The 19,506-nt window shown below is 43.6% G+C and overlaps 1 protein-coding gene across 2 annotated transcripts in view; it reads right to left on the bottom strand.

Annotated features, from left to right (window-relative positions):
* Positions 1–19,210, bottom strand: part of mbtd1 (mbt domain containing 1) — a 41,099-nt gene extending 21,889 nt beyond the window's left edge. For both annotated transcript variants that reach the window (XM_039739331.1, XM_039739330.1), the window contains exons 1-11: positions 19,003–19,210; positions 18,642–18,775; positions 17,608–17,722; positions 16,636–16,718; positions 14,828–14,945; positions 7,440–7,574; positions 7,237–7,325; positions 5,613–5,847; positions 5,456–5,511; positions 2,709–2,813; positions 987–1,134 (exon numbers count right to left, since the gene is read on the bottom strand). In XM_039739331.1, coding sequence (XP_039595265.1) covers positions 987–1,134; positions 2,709–2,813; positions 5,456–5,511; positions 5,613–5,847; positions 7,237–7,325; positions 7,440–7,574; positions 14,828–14,945; positions 16,636–16,718; positions 17,608–17,722; positions 18,642–18,775; positions 19,003–19,156 — 1,372 coding nt within the window. In that variant the 5' untranslated portion in view covers positions 19,157–19,210. The remainder of the gene's footprint in view (positions 1–986; positions 1,135–2,708; positions 2,814–5,455; positions 5,512–5,612; positions 5,848–7,236; positions 7,326–7,439; positions 7,575–14,827; positions 14,946–16,635; positions 16,719–17,607; positions 17,723–18,641; positions 18,776–19,002) is intronic.
* Between the last annotated feature and the right edge of the window lie 296 nt (positions 19,211–19,506).

The following is a 19,506-nucleotide window of genomic DNA, read 5'->3' as shown; positions in this document are numbered from 1 at the left end:
TCTCAGGTCTTTTCAAAGAAATGATTAAAAACAAACTGTACAAGAGGTATGCCACGTGCCAGCTATAAACTGGCACGCTATGGCACAATATGCAGATTGTCAGGCACCAAACAAGAATGGCTTTTTTATTTTTTTCAGTCTTTCCTGGCCATTTGACTTTAGCATCGGACTTATCACTACTTACATACATATGTCATCTATTACTTGTATTTTTTTAGTGTATATCGATGTAATCTTAATCAATTTGCTTGGCATTTCATTTCTTCATTCTTTTATTTTTTTGCCATCTTGTAAAGTACCTTGCGCTGGTTTAAATGTTCGATAGAGATAAAAGTATCATTTTGAAATAACAGCAGCAGACCAACCTGAGGCGACATCGGGGTACTCACCTCTGATCCTGGAGGTGAGGTCCGCATTGGCTGCACGTTTTTGCTTTTCCAGACTTTTAATCAGAACCCGTTTGTTTATTTTCTGCTTTATTTTTTTGGCCTTAGTTGTAGTTAACTCAGAACTTTTAATTACCACTTGTAGTTTTAAACTGCTGCATTTTGGTTTTAATTGTTACCATCAGTTTATTATGAGGTGCAAATGACAAAGGGGCCAGCGGCAATCCAGCTAATGTGCTTCCATTTAAACCTGTGCACATGAATCGTGAAGTATCCGTGTTAACGCAGGGCTCACAAATAAATGAGAGAGAAGGGAAGGGCCAAGAGGTGCCAATCTGTTTGGGACCACAAAGCATTTGGAGGAGGTTTACAGCAAACAACACATTTACAACGTGATAAAAGACTTGTCTTGGCCGAATAAAAGCCATAGAATTAATCAGCGGGTTTCGTCATCTGCTAGGCCTGGCATCCAATTACAAAACTGGCTGGAATGAAAACCTGAGCCCACCGTGGACCTCCAGGATCAGAGTGGAGTACCCCCAGGGTCACGTCTGTCTGTCTGGAGGGCTGGCGCTTTAATACGACTCTAATGATACGCACCTCGGGGTGGGGTCAGCTCTATCATGTTGATTTCACAGAAGCCAACGGGGAATATTGACGGGGAGGTGGCATGATAGCAAAACCAGTCAGAACCATCGGCTGCTTCAGAGCCATCAATGCCGATCATTAAGTATCCATCTGCGAGTACCTAAAAATACAAATAAACAAACAAACACAACACAGAAATAATGAGGTAAAGATACTCCAAGGCACATGAAATTGCCACCAGTGTCTTTAATGGGAGCTCACAGACCACAAACCACAGCTGGTCAGTTAGTGGCTCCGATTTGCCCCACTCTTAGTAAGTGTCTGTGGGCACCATGTGATGGAGGGGCACCCAGCCTTAGGGTGACCCCTGCTGGGAAAGGTTCTGGCATCGTCCCACAAATTTATACTGGGAAACAAAGTGGAGGGGTGGAATAAACAGCTACGAGCCTATCAAAATGTAGAAAAGCACCACGCAAATGTAAAGAATTATTATTATTATTATTAAAAAGGACCGCAGAAAGTCAAACACCATCACATCCTCATTTGAGCTAGTCTTTTGTTTTTGTTTTAACCCGAGTGAAATGTGTTCGTTAAAAATAATTTAGACAGGCCGTCTGCACAAGATAATGACGCGAGTTTTGTGGGTATGGTGTCGTCTTACAGTAAATCAGACAAAAAATAAGCTGTGGTCTGTATGGGGCTCAATGAACAAGACTACGAGCCGAGAGGAAAGGAATAAAAAGGACAGAACGTCACAGCTGAGCAGCAGCAGTCCAAACCAGCTAACCACACCCCCCCCAATATAAATCCCCTTCAGCAGTTTCTTACGTATTTCTCTGAAAAGATCCGCAAGATCTACAAGCAAGACCTCCTTTTAGTCTTTTTTTTGATATGCTTGCCTTGCTAGTCCTCCTACCATGGCCGTGACATTCATGTCTCTTGTGACTCTTCCTATGAAGTCAGTAGACAGATTGGAAGAGCATGGGGGTCGCTGGAAAGGGGTGTGTGGTGCAAAAGGACAAACGTCCAAGTCTTCAGAGTCCTGGTGCCTCCCGTTTGTGAGACATGGACGCTATCCAGTGACCTGAGATGAAGACTGGACTCCTTCATGTGTGTCTCTTTGGAGAATCCCTGGGGGGCCGCTGATTTGACTTGATGGAGTCCCGAATGAGGCACATGACCTGCATTGTGAGGGAGCGTCAGTTACGGCACTACGGCCGTGTGGTGCGATTACCCGAGGGTGATCTGGCTCACAGGACCCTCATTGTTGGTGGTTGGACCAGGCCAAGGGGTCGCCCACGTAACACCTGGCTGCGGCAGATACAGGGTCATTTCTGAAGGGTGGGACTGGACCACGTGTCTGCCTGGGGGTTGCCAAGCGGGATCCCGAGCTGTTTCATCATGTAGTAGGTACGGTAAAGCGCCGTTCCAGTGCCTGCTCTCCAACTTGACTTGACTTAGTCCTCCTCCTTTTAGAATTTGTAAGAAGTGCTTTGGAATGTTCAAATTCTAACATGTAATATTAAAGTTCTGTATTTTTTGTAAAAGGTATCTCTATAACAGCAAATATGAACGGTTTAAGCCAGTTGCCATGCTTAAGTGGGCCAAGTGGGTTTGAAAATACAGGCGAATGTTCAGTGCAGGCACATTTACATGTAATGATCTGTATGAATCCATATTGTACTCTAAGACAGACCGACCCCGTCAATCAGCCAAGCACATCAGGCCCCTCACCTTTCTTACAGTAGCTACACATATCGTGGAGAGATTCAGAGGATCGATTGCTTCGAGCTTCATTCCATCTTTGAACCATTCCCCAGTTTGGTCAACGTCTTTCACCTAAACATACGCACAATCAACAGAACATCATTATCATTATTAAAGATTAAGAACCATTAGCTTTAAACATCAGTGAAATAAACGCCGACAGCTCCATTTACCAAAAAACCTCCTTCAGAAGCTACAGCTGCTTACAGAGACGAATGAAACGTAATCGGCGCTTCTTCACTGTTTAAGACTGCCATTCATTTGGATAAAGTAGAGGAATCCCCATTGGAGATGCAATGACAATCAGAAGAGGCCATTTAGGGGTCCTGAGGGCACATAACGTAACTGATGCCAGGCCGCTGTTTTTGTGCTGCCTTTTATTATTTATTGCCGCCGATGACATTTGAAGATTTGGCCCTCAAAACTCCCAACTGAAGTCTGTTTTCAAGTCTTATTTGTAATTCCTGTCCACATTTACTGCTAACCTTCCTCATATATTCTGACAGGCCATGAAGTACTACAACTGGACAACGCTCTGCCCTGCACTGGGAGTGTTAGGCCGGGTTTATACTTCACACGACGCGCCGCCTGCTCCAGCGGACGCTCCTGCTACGCAAGCGTTGTACTGTTTATACTCACAAGCATACTTAATTACGTAAATCTGGAAGATCCCACCAGGTGGCAGTGTGAGATATCATCATGGTGTGAACAGGTTCAGCTTCGCTGCGCTGTGAATTGCCTTGAACATCCCATTAAATTCTCATGACACCTTACCGCAATATCTCTGAAAAGGATGTTTAATGATTACGTTCATCAATCCAGGGATGTGTCCATTCCAGCAAGCATTGGGCATGAGGCAGAAACAATCCCTAGCTCATCACAAGGTGAACACAAGCAGACGCATACACTGGCGTCATGTTAGTGTCACCAAATCTGCACATCTTTGGAAGGAAACCGGAGCCCACTGTGGAAACACCGCGGGGAAAACACGCAAACCCCAGGTGGAGAGTACCAGCGACGTGACTCCCTGCGAGACAGCAGTGCTACCGTGCCGCCCCATGTGTGTAATTATTAACAGTATTCATTATTTAAGCGAAGTTAACGACTCATCTGTAAAATGTAATATCCATACTTTAATGCATTTCATCATGAAAGTGATATCAAGTATAAATCTAAGGATTCTAAATGTGCAGAGCGTTGGAATATCATACACGTGATGTGCTCTGTGTGGTGATCTATTGCTGTTTGCCGCTGCTGTCGGGTCAGGAGGAAGGCCCAGAAGCTCGTAGCGATTAACGACTGGGATGATGTTTACGACGGTCAGCTTTAATGATAAACTACGAGGTTAAAGTGGACATCTCGAGGTTAAAGCCGAAATTTCCACCGTGTTCTTCATTTTTTTTTCTCTGTGGCTCAAATACGCCGCCATGAATTCTGTTGCTGTTGTGAAGCTGCACAAGAAGATGGAGTGCGAGACCATCTTGAAAATAAAAGCACCACGAATGCATTTGTATGTCGCCATTTTGCTTCACCACATCGAGCCATTCATCAAACATCGCAGCGCACACGCCGATCTCGTAGGCTCCTCAAAGTGGCGTTCTGTCACATGTGGATAGTAAACAGAGACTCTGACGTCACGCTCTGACTTTGATCACACTGCGCCACCCTGACTACTTGCTGGTACAGTGGAACTTCGGGTCACATCCGTAACTCGTTCCAAAACTCTGGTCGCGACCTGAACTAATTTCCCCCCCATAGGATTGTATGTAAATACAATTAATCCATTCCAGACCGTACGAACTGTATGTAAATATATTTTTATGCACAAATATAGTTAATTACACCATAGAATGCACAGTTTCATAGTAAACTAAATGTAAAAACATTGAACAACACTAAGAAAACATGAACAGAGAAAAGTAACATTGCAGGAGTTCACGCTACAGCCTTATGAACCATTCGCTGGAAACACTTTTTTTTTTTTAATGAGTTTTAAGCACAGGGAAAAAAATGAAAATGTGAAAACTCCTTAATTATAGAAAAACTAACCAACAACAACCAAGAAAACTAACCTTGCAAGCACACACGTCTGACTGAGAACAATGTACAGGGAGAGACTGAACACGTGTGGAGATCATCGGTGCGTACAAACCAGAAGGTAAATTGGCTTGTTCGTCACCCGAGTGTGTGGTCGTGAACAGATCCAAAAGTCTGGCAAACTATTTGGTCGCAACCCGATTTGTACGTGTTCCGAGACGGTCGTCACCCGAGGTCCCACTGTACTGAGACTCGCGCACGCATCGCGTTCATTTGCGACGACGTGTCAAATGAACGCTGGGAACGCGTGGCAGCCATGATGCGTGCGCGTACGAGTTCTGAGCGTGAAGTATAAACGAGCCTTTACTCATTAGACCTTAAACAGTCAAACAATATTTCTGACAATCCTTTGGAAACAAAGGCCTTCCACATAAAAGGTATTCGGAGAAGTGCTGCTGTTTAGTGGAATACATCTAGCCACCTCTCAGAATGCTGACACAAATACTTTACTGTCAAACGTTGTCATTTCTCAAAATAAATTACGGATTCAACATCTTAATGCTTTATTTTTATTTTGGCTGAGCTTGCTCTCCAGTGATTCAGCACACTTACACAAACCACAAAAGAAAGCTAAAAGGACGTCGGCGCAGCACACTTCAATCCAATCACTTACTCACCTTCAAAAATAAATCAGCAGGTGCATCATACACTCCTTCCTGCTTCTTCGAAACATCTGCAATTTAGAAATGTCAGGTATTTAGTGCTGCAGGCTCCCGATGCGAAGTGACAATCTGTACAGAATAAGCAAGGGCCCTGCACAAATAACAAACATACCCGAACGTTTAAATCTGTGCCCGATGCTTCGTGACCACCCGACTGGGTGGATGAGCGGACTGTACATGTGACACCAGAAGTCATCAGAGCCGTCTTCGCTCTCTTCATAGATCAGGCGGAGACGACCTCCAATCACGCTGTCCACAATGGCGACCCGCGTTCGACAGAGGTGCATTTTATCGACCACTTCCACTCTCATCAATGGTTTAAAAGGGTACTGCATGCATTCTTGTACCTGTGAATAAACCCAAAGCACTAACGATGACAATGACAACTCACTCCGGATATAGTGGCATATACACTTCTGACAGACAGGGACATATGAAAGCTCATGATTGTATGGACTCTGTATAATGCGTTACAGGCGTGCATCTGCTTTGTGATTAAAGGATGTGGGGATGAAACTTTAGGAAGCAGACCCATGGTGAGACATCAGCTTACTCAAAACGTGCCATAAATCAAGAAAACGGCAGGACTTTAGAATATAGAAAAGGGCTGAAGACCCCAAACTCACATATGTAGCACCTGAATTTTTGTCATAATTTATAATCTTAAGGTTTTTGTTTAATATTAAGGCTTTGATGTTTGGGGTCAAAACTGAGCACCATTATGAAGAATGCTGCACATCCTCTCTGTGACTCACTGATACGGAGAACTTTCAGCCACTGAGTCATTCAGTTCAAGTGTGCCAGGAAATGCGACTTTATACCAATGGCAATACGACTGTATAGCGCCACACTGAGACTGGCACTGCCAAGCCAGAAGTCTTTTCTGCTGTGTGTTCAGATCATAGTGTGTTTGTGTACATGCGGTACATGTATAGTATTTATTTAAGGAGCTTCTGTAACAAGTCAAATGTCACACAGAGATCCCTTGTCACACATCACACCCCTGAGGGGAGACTGAATTTCTTTTCTGAAAGAGTCCCCCAATGCCCAGTAGCTCCTTCCAGGAACCTGCTTGACTCTGTGTGAGTCACTTTTAAAGAGTATCAGAGCTCCAAATGTAGACACAATTTAGTATCTTGGCCCGATGCTATATAAAATATTTCATTTAGAGCAAGAAGTCCACAAAGGGAGAAAATGAATCACAAATCTTTAAATAAGTCTTCAATTCATGAGCTTTCAACACCTACCAGGTGTCATCATCCTAGCAAAATGATTAGACACACTGGAATCAAAGGCAATATGGAGGCTGGGGTTTAGAGGGTGTAGGTCTTAAAGCCTTTTTTATTAAGTGGAGGTTCTTCTGCTTAAGCCTGGATATGCCAGGTTCATGTCCAAGTGTCTGTTAATGGCGTTTGACAGCCACCATTCAGGCAGCTCTTGGGCACTCGCCCTGAATCTTATGTGTGCCGTGTCCCAATTAAACGTGTGCCCGGCTGAATTGGCACCACAGGCACAACCATAGCACGGATGTTTATCTAAAGCCAGTACTCTACAATACGCCCTAACGTGTAATTCACTTGCGTACTCTCAAATGATATCTAAAGGATACACGAGGCAAGTCTCAAATATTCTACCTTATTGTGGTTTGTGTACCAGTAAATGAAAACTTTAAAAACACACACGACTTCCTCTAACCAGCACATTCTAAAAAACATGGCTTCCTGGAATCAACAAACCTTTGAAGCAAAATCTGGGGGAAGAGTTTTGGCACCAGTTAATCTCTTCACAAGAAATGCTTTCCAGTTTGAGTACTTATGTTGAATAGCTGTTTAAAAAAAAAAAAAAACAACAACAACCACCAAAACCATTAAATCACACAAATACATTTCACTGTGCACATATTAAAATAAGTTACATTTACGTTGTTTTTTGTTCTTACATCTTGGAGGAACAAGTGGCTTCCCGCTGGTTGCGCACCATCCAACCGGATGAACGTCAGAGTCACAGAGGTTGCACCAGAAGTCATGGCTGCCGTCATTGTCAAAGCCTTCATATCGAAGTAATGCCTTAAAACCTTCAACACACACACACACACAAAACAAAAAGAGAGACAACATCAACCCATGTGTGGCCAAGAAAATGCAAACATTCCTGAAGAACTTTACTTCCTCTAGGACCCTTCATCTTTCCCAACAATGCTGTTCTAAAGTAAATATTTGAAAACACGGTACACCAATTTTTAAAAATGGGTTAAATCAGACAAAGAGAGTGGGCTGCTGTGTCCAATGGCCTTGGGGCAGAGTAAAGGAGGCAGAAAATATGGTGAAGAACCTACACAAAGCTGCAGGCCATGTCCAGCAAGTACAGCGCGAGTGCAGTGGAGAAGATGCAGAGATCACTGAAGGAGACCAAGAGCGTTTGGGAAGCGGTTCACAGAGGCCTCTTGACTTTGAAGGTGACTGACCTCCATGAACAGTAGAGAGGGACCCTGCACTCCTCTTGGTCACACTGCCCATTCCTGCACTCCATTAGGCACGTCGTGGGCACCCAGACAGGGTAAGTGGACCTGTGGTCCTGTTAACGCTCAACAGACAGCACTGCAGGATTTTCTTATGAAAGGCGGAGTGGTGGCTCTGAGGCGAGGGATCTGCACTGGCAAATCGGAAGGTTGCCAGTTCGAATCCCGTAAATGCCAAAAGGGACTCTGCTCTGTTGGGCCCTTAACCTGCAATTGCTGAGTACTTTGAGTAGTGAGAAAAGCGCTATATACTGTAAATGCAAGGAATTATTATTATTATTATTTTGGCCTGGCAATTAAGTGGGTTTGCTAGGTGGGAAGGAGGTCCTTGTCCTTAGGGCGCCATAAGAAGAAGTCCCAAGAAAATCTTAGAATCAGAAGGCAGAAGTGTAATGACCTCAGCGTGTGGGTCTAAAATAGGAAAGGAGAGCACGTGAATGACACGACTTACGTGCGGCTTTTTGAACCCTGATAAGAAGGCAAGGAAGACGTGAAACTGGAGACGGCGGCACAGACACTTGGATATTTTCAATAGCAAGCTAAGCTGTTAAAATTCATCAGTGAGGTGAACGAGTACACCGACATAACCACTTACTACACGATATAATGCCCTTAAAGCTGCTAATCCAATCCAGTAGTGGCAGCTGTGCAGAAGCGCCATCCTGAACGGGGGCACCGGTCTACTATAAAGCTCACTCACCTCCACAGTCACTCTATGGCAGCGGGGAACTTGGAAATGTCAATGAACTTGCACCCTTTAGGGACATTGGAGGAAAACAAAAACGTTTCACAATACTAAGATATATTTGAACCTCATTTAGTGAGCAGGTACGGTCAATGGAGTCGCACTTCTCAAATGAGAGATGAAGAAAAAGATTCACAACAAAGACTTGCATTGCTGCTCCAGATAATTACAGCAAAATCAAAATTGACGAATATCTCCCTCCAGCAGGCCGACTGTAACCCACAAACTGGTCGGGCCTGGCCACATGACCCTGGGCGTCACTTAGACCATCGGAGCGCTGAATGAAGACATTTAGACACAAATTTTGTACCGTTGACTTGTGCTAAATAAAATAACTTGTGTTTGCCTAAAGCCGATAATCTAGAATATGAAGAAGACAAACTGCTGTAATGTGTAATTTATAGCAGACGACTCAAGTGCCGTCAATCTGAAAGACAACTTAAAGAAGGCCCAAGAAAGACCAAAGTATCTGACCTTGTTCAGTTCTCCGTAGCAAGTACAAGTAAAGGTCATAAGACCTCCTCAAACTAGGAGGCACTAAAAATGACTTCCCGCAATCGACAAGCCACTGCAGAAAAATACAAAAAATAAAAAATGTACTGATTTGGCAGACATGTTTCTCCAAAGCGACTTACGACATTTATGATACAATTGGTTTCATTTCTTTTGGGTATCCAATCTGAGCGCAGGCAGGTCAAGTTCTAGCGGGGCTACATAATAAATATTTGTTTTAGGTTTGTGTTGAGTTGCGTTTTGTTTTCATCGTCCCGTTTACCGTCCCGTATGTACGTGCGTCAGGAAATGTCCCCGTAAGTGAAAAGGGGAAGGATGATGGAGAGAGACTGCAGCTCTGAGACGGAACGTGCCGGTTAAACTCACCAGATACACCCAGGACATTCGGTACTTAAAAAAGAGGAGCGAAAGGCAAGAGAGAGAAGAGGGAAGAGAGAAATTGAGAGGAGAAAGGAGAGCCGTTCAATTACCAACTCATCACTGCCGTTCACTGCATCATGCCACTACTTGCTTTTTCAACATCGGATTCATCATCACGGCAGCCAGTGCCAAGAAACCCCAGGGTTCGGATTCATCCCAGCCACTGGCAGGACTTTCATGATGAGGTGGTTTTGATTTCGGGAAGGAGCACAATAACACTACAGACAGTATTAATACCGGCAGACTTTATTTTGGACTCATTTATCACCACATTTCAACTGCCGTGTTTAACTAAATTGTGTTTTGGGTTTCAATTTAGTGTTTAAGGGCAAGGGAGGGTTCTTTGTAAATATTTGTATATTCGTGTTTTATATAATATTTAGTCACCGGTGTCACTGGGATAGTGCTCTTTTGTGCGCACATATTTACATCATTGAATTTTTGTTTGTCTTTTTCATTTACAATTCACCAGTGTTTGATTTGACATTCCTGTCCAACATAAAGTACAACTTGTAAGGAGTACGGATTGTTTTTAGATCAAAAGGCTCAGGTGGCCCAAGGAATAGTCTTGGTAGTGTAGTGGCCGGCCGTTACCAAGTGACTTGCTCAGGGTCACACAGTGGTGTCAGCAGTGGGATTGTGAACTTTAAAGCCTTAACCGCTACACCCCACTGCCTGCCCAAAGGTCTAAGCCCTCACAAAGAAAAGTTTCACTTTGGACATGAAAACCTGAATAGATCTGCCATCAGACTTAAGAGGGCAATGAGGATCAAAAGCCTCACAGCACAGAACGGTAACCTGACGATTATACAGAAGCGATTCCATATGTATACGAAAATGAGAGCAACAAGCGACACGTCATTTCTAGATCAACAGATCTCCATGATATTAGTGGGGTTGGGGAGACCCTTGTCTCGCAGGGTCCACCAAACAAAACGAGTGTGAGCGCAGGTCTGCTATTAAGGCAGATCACTAGAAATGAGGACCACTCTTGATGGTTGTCAATCTACAGCAGGGGTGTCGAACTCCGGGCCTGGTGGGCCGCAGTGGCTACAAGTTTTCATTCTCACCCTTTTCCTAATCAGCGAGTAGTTTTCACTGCTAATCAACTTCTTTTCACTTCATTTCAATAGCCCTGTTTTTAAGGATTCAGTCCTCTGAATTGATTTATTTCTTCATTAAATGACAGCCAAACAGAAATGATGATGTGAAACGAGCCAACAGATAACCAGCTAAACTGGGAGTTCAAACTCCAACCAGTGTCTTAATGAGAAGCCGATTCCTGCAGTTAATTAAGCCCGTTATTCAATTCAATGGCTCATTGCTGCTCTCATTCTGCCACAGCAGACATTTCCAAATCTGTTAATTTTTCTGTTTTTTCTAAGAACACCATCAAAATGTTTTGGCGAGCTGAGAGATCAGCCTTACTGAGACCTTCACCTTTCTCTATTTTCAGATATTGTGTGATGGGCACAGGTGAGCTGGTCATGTGGCTGCTTGTTTGATGTCTTAATATTGTTTGGCTGCTAATTAAGGAAAAAGAGACAACTAAGGGGCCTGAGTGAAGTTAATGAAAATGAAGGCATTAAAAATGGCTCACTAATGAAGAAGATGGTTGGAATGAAAACATGCAGCCACTGGGGCCCTCGAGGACCGGAGTTTGACACCCGTGATCTACAGAATGGGTTTGCTGGTATTTTGCTCCAGACTCCTTCATGAGAACCTCAGTTCATGTTCTACAGTAGTATGAGAGCACCTATGTAGGTTGTGAGTCGAGACACAGGACAGCACGAAATGGGCCAAGTAAGCAAACACGTCACTGACAGAAGAAATGTTCATAGAGTATACGCGCTCACTTTTGGCCATTAGTTTTATTTCTAACGAATGACAAAAGCATTTACTGGCAGAACAAAGACTTCTGAAAATGTGGCGACAATAATCAGTGAGGGTTTATCTTAAACTTTGTCACATGTACAGCAGATTTGTATCAACATTCTGCTGGCTTTTGTAAATAACGAAATGAAATATGGACTAAGCTACGGTTAGCACCTCTGGTTATTAAAAAAAAAAAAGTTAAATCACAGGCATCTGCTGTCATCATGTCTGCTACGGTAGTTGCCAAAACCAATGAGCCCAACATCTAGACTAGAGGATCTTTAAAATCGGTTTCTTTCAAAGAAGCTCAAGTCAACCTCAGTTCTTCAAAAATAACAACGCCTGACAGGTTAAGTTTGTGAAGCAAAGATGCAGTGTCTCACAAGACTCGTCGAGAATTACGCTCTGAACAGATGATCGGATGCCACTTCCCTATGCCAGGACCCAGATCTGTCCAACAGCGGCATCAGAACTGAAAACGGCTCACGCAAAACGACAACGAGGCAAACCCCGAGAGAGTGAAAGGCCCAACCTCAACCCCACAGAGCTATTGTGGCATAACCTAAGCAGAAATCAAGTGGGGTGTCTCTGTTAGGTTGACTTTGGGGAGTGGGGTTACTGTAACCACACATGGGAAACGCTTCACACAAACGTTTGGTGCTTGAACTTTTACATAAAGAAGGTCCCACACACAGACTGTGCACAAGCAGACCTTCACTCCGTCGCGCTATTACTATCTTTGACAAAGGCTAGGTGCTTATTACACGTGACCAACACTGCCTCAGACCAGTTTGTTCTACAGACATGAGCACACATGTGGAAACTGGCCTAACACGTTCTTTCATTTGAGTACGCATAACAAAATATCGGCCTACAATAATTTACTGCTGAAATCACAGCTTTATGTATGACCAGCATCGTCGTCTAATTCTTCCACGTGAAGCCTGAAAACCGTGAGGACTGACTGAGGCCACTGAAGGGGGCTGGCTGGGTGGTTTCCAGCAGAATTTTTTTTTTGTTTTTTTCTGTCCTCCTGGCCATCAGACCTTATTTAATTCTTTGTTAATTAGTATTGCCTAATTTTTTCATTTTTCTTTCTTCATTTTGTAAAGCACTTTGAGCTCTAGAAGTAAACATTGCTGCTGTTGTTGAAAGTCATGTACTTGACACCATAGGTTTTCTACTATTCTACTGTATATAACACAAGCCGATGTCCGTTTTCTGGTGGCCACAGCCTTCCTTCAGCTGAAAGCAGTCGTGCTACAATTAATGGAGGGTTCATTCCTGTGAATTAGCGGATACTTCTACACGTAGATTTAACAGTCCAGGGGGTATTATGGACCAGGCCAGCTTAAAAGGAGGTGTTTGTTGTTCCTCTACGGTGAAACAAAAGGAGGCCTAAAGGGGTGCATTTTCTTTTTCTCACCATATTGTGTGTTTGGTCCCCAATCTACCTTTGCTCTTTCCAAGAGGAGACTGTGAACATTGAGATACATTTCAATTAGTCTGCTTGTGTGGTGAGAGTGTGTTACCATGTCAGCTATCTGCTGCAGTGACAAGTGGCACAATTACGGGCAGGGCAATTATACAAATGCAATGAAAAAAAGAATTGCAACTATTGGCATTACAGCATGCAGTACACCATATATGCTGTACAAATAGCACTTGGATTATGAAAATACCAGCATTGCAATAATTACATAACAGCTACTAACATGTAGCGATTTTAATGGAGAATATGCAGAATTGTGCAAAGACGAACACAAGAGGCACAAAAATCCGTGACAGCTTTACCGTGTGCAAAACTTAAAACAACTGCCAAGGCCAAAGACCTGACGCTGTAAAAATATTTAACCCGGTGATTCCCAACGTGTGGCACATTCAAGAATTTAGGTACGTTAAAAACTCTCTCTATTATAAAAAAAAAATCTTGGAAGGGAGCTAAGACGTGATCTTCTCGGAAAACAATTTGACGTCCCGCGAGAGACACTTTAACGTCACGCAAGACAAGGCAGTAAAACAACATTTAAAACAAGTTCACGGACATCGAACCCAGCAGTTGTTGGAATGCGTTTGGCAGACACACTTCATGTGCTCCCAGCTCTTAAAACAACGACAAGCAGAACACGCAGCTCGCCAGCAGCAAGCCAGCAGATGAGCCGACCGCTTCTTCTTAGCGTGTGTTCAGCCCCTTCACAACGCCGACGCGGAGTGGCAATAGGACAGCTGCTGTACAGGCTTTGAAATGATCGACGCGCAGCACGACAAGCAGAATACGCAGCAACGAGCCAGCAGATGATCTGATGGCATCTCCTTAGCGTGTGTTCAGCCGCTAAACAACGTGAGCAGCGTTATAAGTCCTGCGAGAAAGAGATTTAACTACGCCCCGAGGCCGGAAATAAAGGACAAGTTCAGTATCGTTTTTACAAATGTTTTAAAGTGAAAATAATGCATATGTAACAATCTCTTTAAATTGTACATCCGGTTAACCAAACCCGGGGGTGGCCGAGCGAAGCCCCCTAGTTTATAAAATGAAAAATGATAGAAAAAAATAAACAAATCATTTTTATTTTTTACAGGGACGTTTATATAAACATAGAAGGGACGGTAAAGAAGCCTTTCATTTATGATTTTACAACCAGCTGGGGTTTTTCTACTTAGAAATTGTTTTTACCATTAAAATAATATAAATTGTAACAATGATTATACAATTTTGCAATGTAACAAAAATATAAAATGATCAAACTATTACAGAACAAGCTATCATTAAAGTGATTTTATATATATGAATATCACGTCTCTTATTATATGTTTTCAAAACTGTATTTGCTGTATTTTCATATAATTTCTTAGTGGTTTCTTTTGTTTCCATGTTCTTTGTTAGCTTGTTTAGACCAAATGAATGACATTCTGGGCTTCCTCCACGCGAGTAGGAGTTCACGTTTTGAACGGGTATTAATAAGAATCAGGTATGTGTTACAGTGGGGGTCATCGTGATTTTAGACAGGCCTACAGTAGGTGGGGCACGGCCAACAAAAGGTTGGGTAGCACTCATTTAACCGATTATTCTATTTCTGTCCGTTTTTGGGCTCTCAAATATGAGACTATTAATAAAATAATGTGAGGGGCTACTCAGTCTTCCCAAGGTGGTGAACTGGCACCAGGCAAAGCAGCGGTTCAGGGGGTCTCTGCCTCAAAGGACACCAGCAGGTACTCCAGCCCAATGTATTCGTGCAAAGCCAGTGGGGTCGTTTACCTGACAATTTGACAATCCCAGCTATCCAGTACACCTTGGTGGGCAGATTATTGTCTGTATTTAGGACTTCTACTCTTACACCCTCTGCGATGTCTCCCCAGCATTTTGATATAGGTACCTGTTGAAAAATACAACATTTACACCGTGACCAACGTCCACATAAATCAGAAACACACAGTTCTAGAGATATGCTTATATACCCCTCACAACACAGAACTGGACAAGGAAGTTACTTAACAGATGGGTGGGTGGGTGGAAGTGAGCAGTTTGTTACTTACAAAGGACCAGCCAACACAAGTATCATAGGAGCCACAGATTCATTCACGAAACACTCGGGATGTAAGGAAAATTGGATCAAACGGCAGTCCCAGAAAGAATAATGAAGTCATTTAAAAAGCAAATATTCAGAACATAAAGGACAGGGAGGCGGTATGGTGGTGCAGTGGTAGCGCTGCTGCCTCACAGTTAGGAGACCCGTCTGGATTTGCTTCCCGGGTCCTCCCTGTGTGGAGTGTGCATGTTCTCCCCGTGTCTGCGTGGGTTTCCTCTCACAGTCCAAAGACAGCAGGTTAGTTGCATTGGCGATTCTAAATTGTCCCTAGTGTGTGCCTTGCGGTGGGCTGGCGCCCTGCCCGGGTTTTGTTTTCTGCCTTGTGCCCCGTGTTGGATGGGAATGGCTCCAGCAGACCCCCCGTGACCCTGTAGTTAGGATATAGCGGGTTGGATGATGGATGGATATTCAGAACATAAAGGACAGAGAACACAAAGATGTCGCCTCTGTTTCATTTATAAACTTTTTAGAGGATGTAAAATTAGAAAAGTAGAAAGAATAGATTGAAACTTCCACACATAAAACAGGTAATGGAGGTCCATGCAAAGCGTATCGGACTTGATGCATTTAGCGTTTCCATTTCCTATTCTCAAAACTATTATCGTCTGATATGTCCAAACTAAATTCCAGGTAGGTGATACTGAGCACTGTGACTTGTATGTCTACAGCGACGTCATGTTGTGTCATTTTCTAACCCACTTAATCCAGACCAGGGTCAGGGTCAGGAGCCAGAGAGCCTATCCCAGGTAGCACAGGGCGAAAAGGCAGGAACAAACCCTGAACTGGACGCCAATCCATCACAGGGCACATTTCGATAGTCAGTGGACTAAGCCAAAGCTAAAATGCATTACTGGGCAATTCATTTCAGTTTAAAAAACAAAACAAAAATTAAAGAAAAGAAGCCTACAGACCAGCCCAAAGAAGAACGCTTTGCTACCGGAGTAGTACTGTCCCACCCAGCGGGCGCTTTAATAAGCCGATGGAAGATTCTGGTCATGGCAGTATAGAGGTGCCAATGTATGAACGAAAAATAAAGAGGCCCTGCTCATTACTGGACACCTTGATGCGTTTATGATCTTTCTGTTCCTATGATAATAAAAAAATGTCATCTGGCGTTCTGCGTTTCTGTTTCAGGTTTGCTGTCCACTAATGGTCCTCAGAGTTCAGAACTGTCCCGACTAGGAGGCTGGCATTTGGGGGCCCGAGGACAGACAGCACAAATCTGGCTGCCTGATTCCTTCATAAATGTGTATCAAGAGGGGACTGTGGAACGTTCCTGAAACACAATGCCATCAGCAGGTATCTGCCAACTGTCAACGTCTGGAACCAAAAACACAAATTGAATGTTCAAAGTGGATGATCATGGATCTGGAACAATGACCTACAGTACTTGTTGTACTTGTCTTTTTCATTTCTGGAAGCAACATTCTAACGTTTGCTATAGAAACAATACTTATAAAAATAAACAAGCACTTACATGTTTAAAGCAGGTAACTGGTGCTCCAACAAAGTTATTGCTATTAATATAACGCCCCCAGTCAAAGCCTTCAACAGGTACAACTGTAAGCAAAAAGAGGCAGACACCATTTGTATTGTGACACCGACTCTCTCTTCTTTCCTGATTCACAGTACAACATGAAATGCAAGTTAGTGATAAAGTCATTGGATTGTGCGTTTTGAAGAATCAAAGGATGGTAAACCTGTAGGCCTACAAACGCCTGGAATACAACTCAAGCCAAAGGAGTTGTTACTACAGACGTACAAAATGCAGCATTACCTTTCCATAATAAAGATGAAATGAACTAGTCCATGAGATATAAAACACGTTTCAGACGGGTCCAGAATAAAGCCATCACTGACTTTACTGATTTTGCTAACGTGACCCTTGAGACAATGACAGACAGACAGACAGACAGATAAATTAAGAAATAAACACACAGACGCACACACAGACAGATGCGCACACACACACACAGGCAGACAGACGCACACACCCAGACAGACGTACACACACAGGCAGACGCACAGACGCGCACGCACACACACACACACACACACAGACAGGCAGACAGACGCACACAAAGACAGACGTACACACACACAGACAGACAGACGCGCACACACACAGACGCACACACACACAGACAGAGAGAGAGACGCACACACACACAGACAGACAGACGTACACACAGACAGAGAGATGCACACAGACAGACGGACAGACGCACACACCCAGACAGACGCACACACACACAGACAGACGCACACACAGACAGACAGACGCGCACACACACACAGACGCACACACCCAGACAGACGTACACACACAGGCAGACAGAGAGACGCACACACAGACAGGCAGACAGAGAGACGCACACGCAGACAGACAGACACACCCAGACAGACGTACACACACACGCACACACACACACACACACACACAAGTTACCTGTTTTTGCCTTTGCTTGATTCTGCTGACTCGCTTGATACTGAGCATATGCTGCCAGTTTTGCTACGAGAGGTTGCTTCTGTAAAACTTTTGCTTTTTTTGTTGGAGGTTTGCCCTGCAAATGTAAAGCCGCATCTTTAGAAAGCAGAACAGGAAGTGCATCCCCTTGACTGAAACATCAGAATGAGGGGAGGCCTATTGGACCCCTTAACAAATCTGTAAAGGCAGAGGTGCTGTGGGGCGTTACTGCGAGATTCAGGCCCGCTCTTAATAATTATACCCAACTTTCTGCCACTTTCAGAATCTTGTTCAACCAGACTGGACTACCCTCACTGAATATCAAGAAATTACTGGCGAGTTAGTTTTACGATCTCAAGTGATGCCTACAAAAATCCAAACAAAAGATGAAAGCAAACAAAGGCTTTAATGGCAGAATAACTTCAAAACATATTCTTCTGTTTTTGGTTTATTACCACCAAGAGGGTCAGGAAAAACTACACACACATGAGATTTAAAGGAGGAACAGAAAACAGATGTTGAGCACAAATACTGCTATGGCTGCCCTGCATTTCTTGACTTGCTGTACTTTGTGTTATGAAATTGAAAGCTCATTTTTACACATTATAAACTGTGCACTTTACACAACAAGACTAAGAGAATGGGGTGTCCTTAAAGCACATACTCAGCCAGGACGTTTTTAGTGACGCGTGCAGACACCACGTGGCGACAACACCACCACCATTTATTTCTAGAGCACATTTTCATACAGATGATGAGCTCAAAGTGCTTTACAGGGTGAAGAAGAAAGAGAAAAAAGACAAAATAAATAAGAAAACAGAATTAGGGAACGCTAATTAACATAGAATAAAAGTAAGGGCCGATGGCCAGGGAGGACAGAAAAAACAAACAAAAAACACTCCAGACGGCTGGAGAAAAGAAATAAAAAATAAAATCTGCAGGGGGCCACGAGACCACCCAGCCCCCTAATGGTATTCAGGGTTCACATCGGCCACAGCTCTGAATTCAGTGTTTACCTGGAGTCTGGCCAGAATGCTGGCTTTCTTCGAATTAGATGAATAACTTCTTGAACACGAAACACTGCAGAAACGCTTTGTTTTCGAGTAAAACGCATCTCTTACACCAACCATCCCACACATTTCACAGGTAGCTGTTAATAAAGAGCAAACAAATGTAAATTATAAGGGAAATGGGAGGACAACAAAGTAATTATAAACTACACTACAAGCAAGGGCAGCACTTAAAATAGGCCGTAATTTAAAATAAGGTTCACCCCCCATATTTAGCTGAAGGGTTTAACCATTAAGATAAAATAAAACTAGGACTACTGCAGGGAGTCTGGAGGTCTGCCTTCGTTCAACACTTTAGTGCACTGACCCATCCCTGCCTTGCCATCAGGGTACGTGTAAACTTGTCCATTATTCTTGATGATAGGCAAGCTTGCTGGCAGAGACGTGACTTCTTCTTCACTCTCGTCCGAGCTGGAACTGCTGCTAGAGTCCTCGCTGCAACTGTCGTAGCCATCAAACATCCCGAAGGAGTCTCTTCTTTTCCTTTCTGACCGAGGTGTGTGTTCAGTCTGCACAGAAAGAGATGAACATTAGAACACTTTAGACAAGAGCAGGCCACTCAGCCCACCAAAGCTCGCCAGTCCTGCCCACTTATTAACATCAAGTCGAGTTTTGAAAGTCCCTAACGTCCTCCTGTCCACCACCCTACCTGCTCGCTTATTCCAAGTGTCTGTCGTTCTTTGTGTAAAGAGAAACCTCCTGATGTTTGTGAGAAATTCACCCTTCACACGTTTCAGGCTGTGTCCCCGTGTTCTTGATGACCTCATTTTAAAGTCACCGTCTCGATCCACTGCACTCATTCCCTTCATTA

This window comes from Polypterus senegalus, chromosome 17 (genome assembly GCF_016835505.1).
Source record: "Polypterus senegalus isolate Bchr_013 chromosome 17, ASM1683550v1, whole genome shotgun sequence".
Taxonomy (NCBI): Eukaryota; Metazoa; Chordata; class Cladistia; order Polypteriformes; family Polypteridae; genus Polypterus; species Polypterus senegalus.
This window is presented reverse-complemented; position numbering and strand designations above follow the sequence as displayed.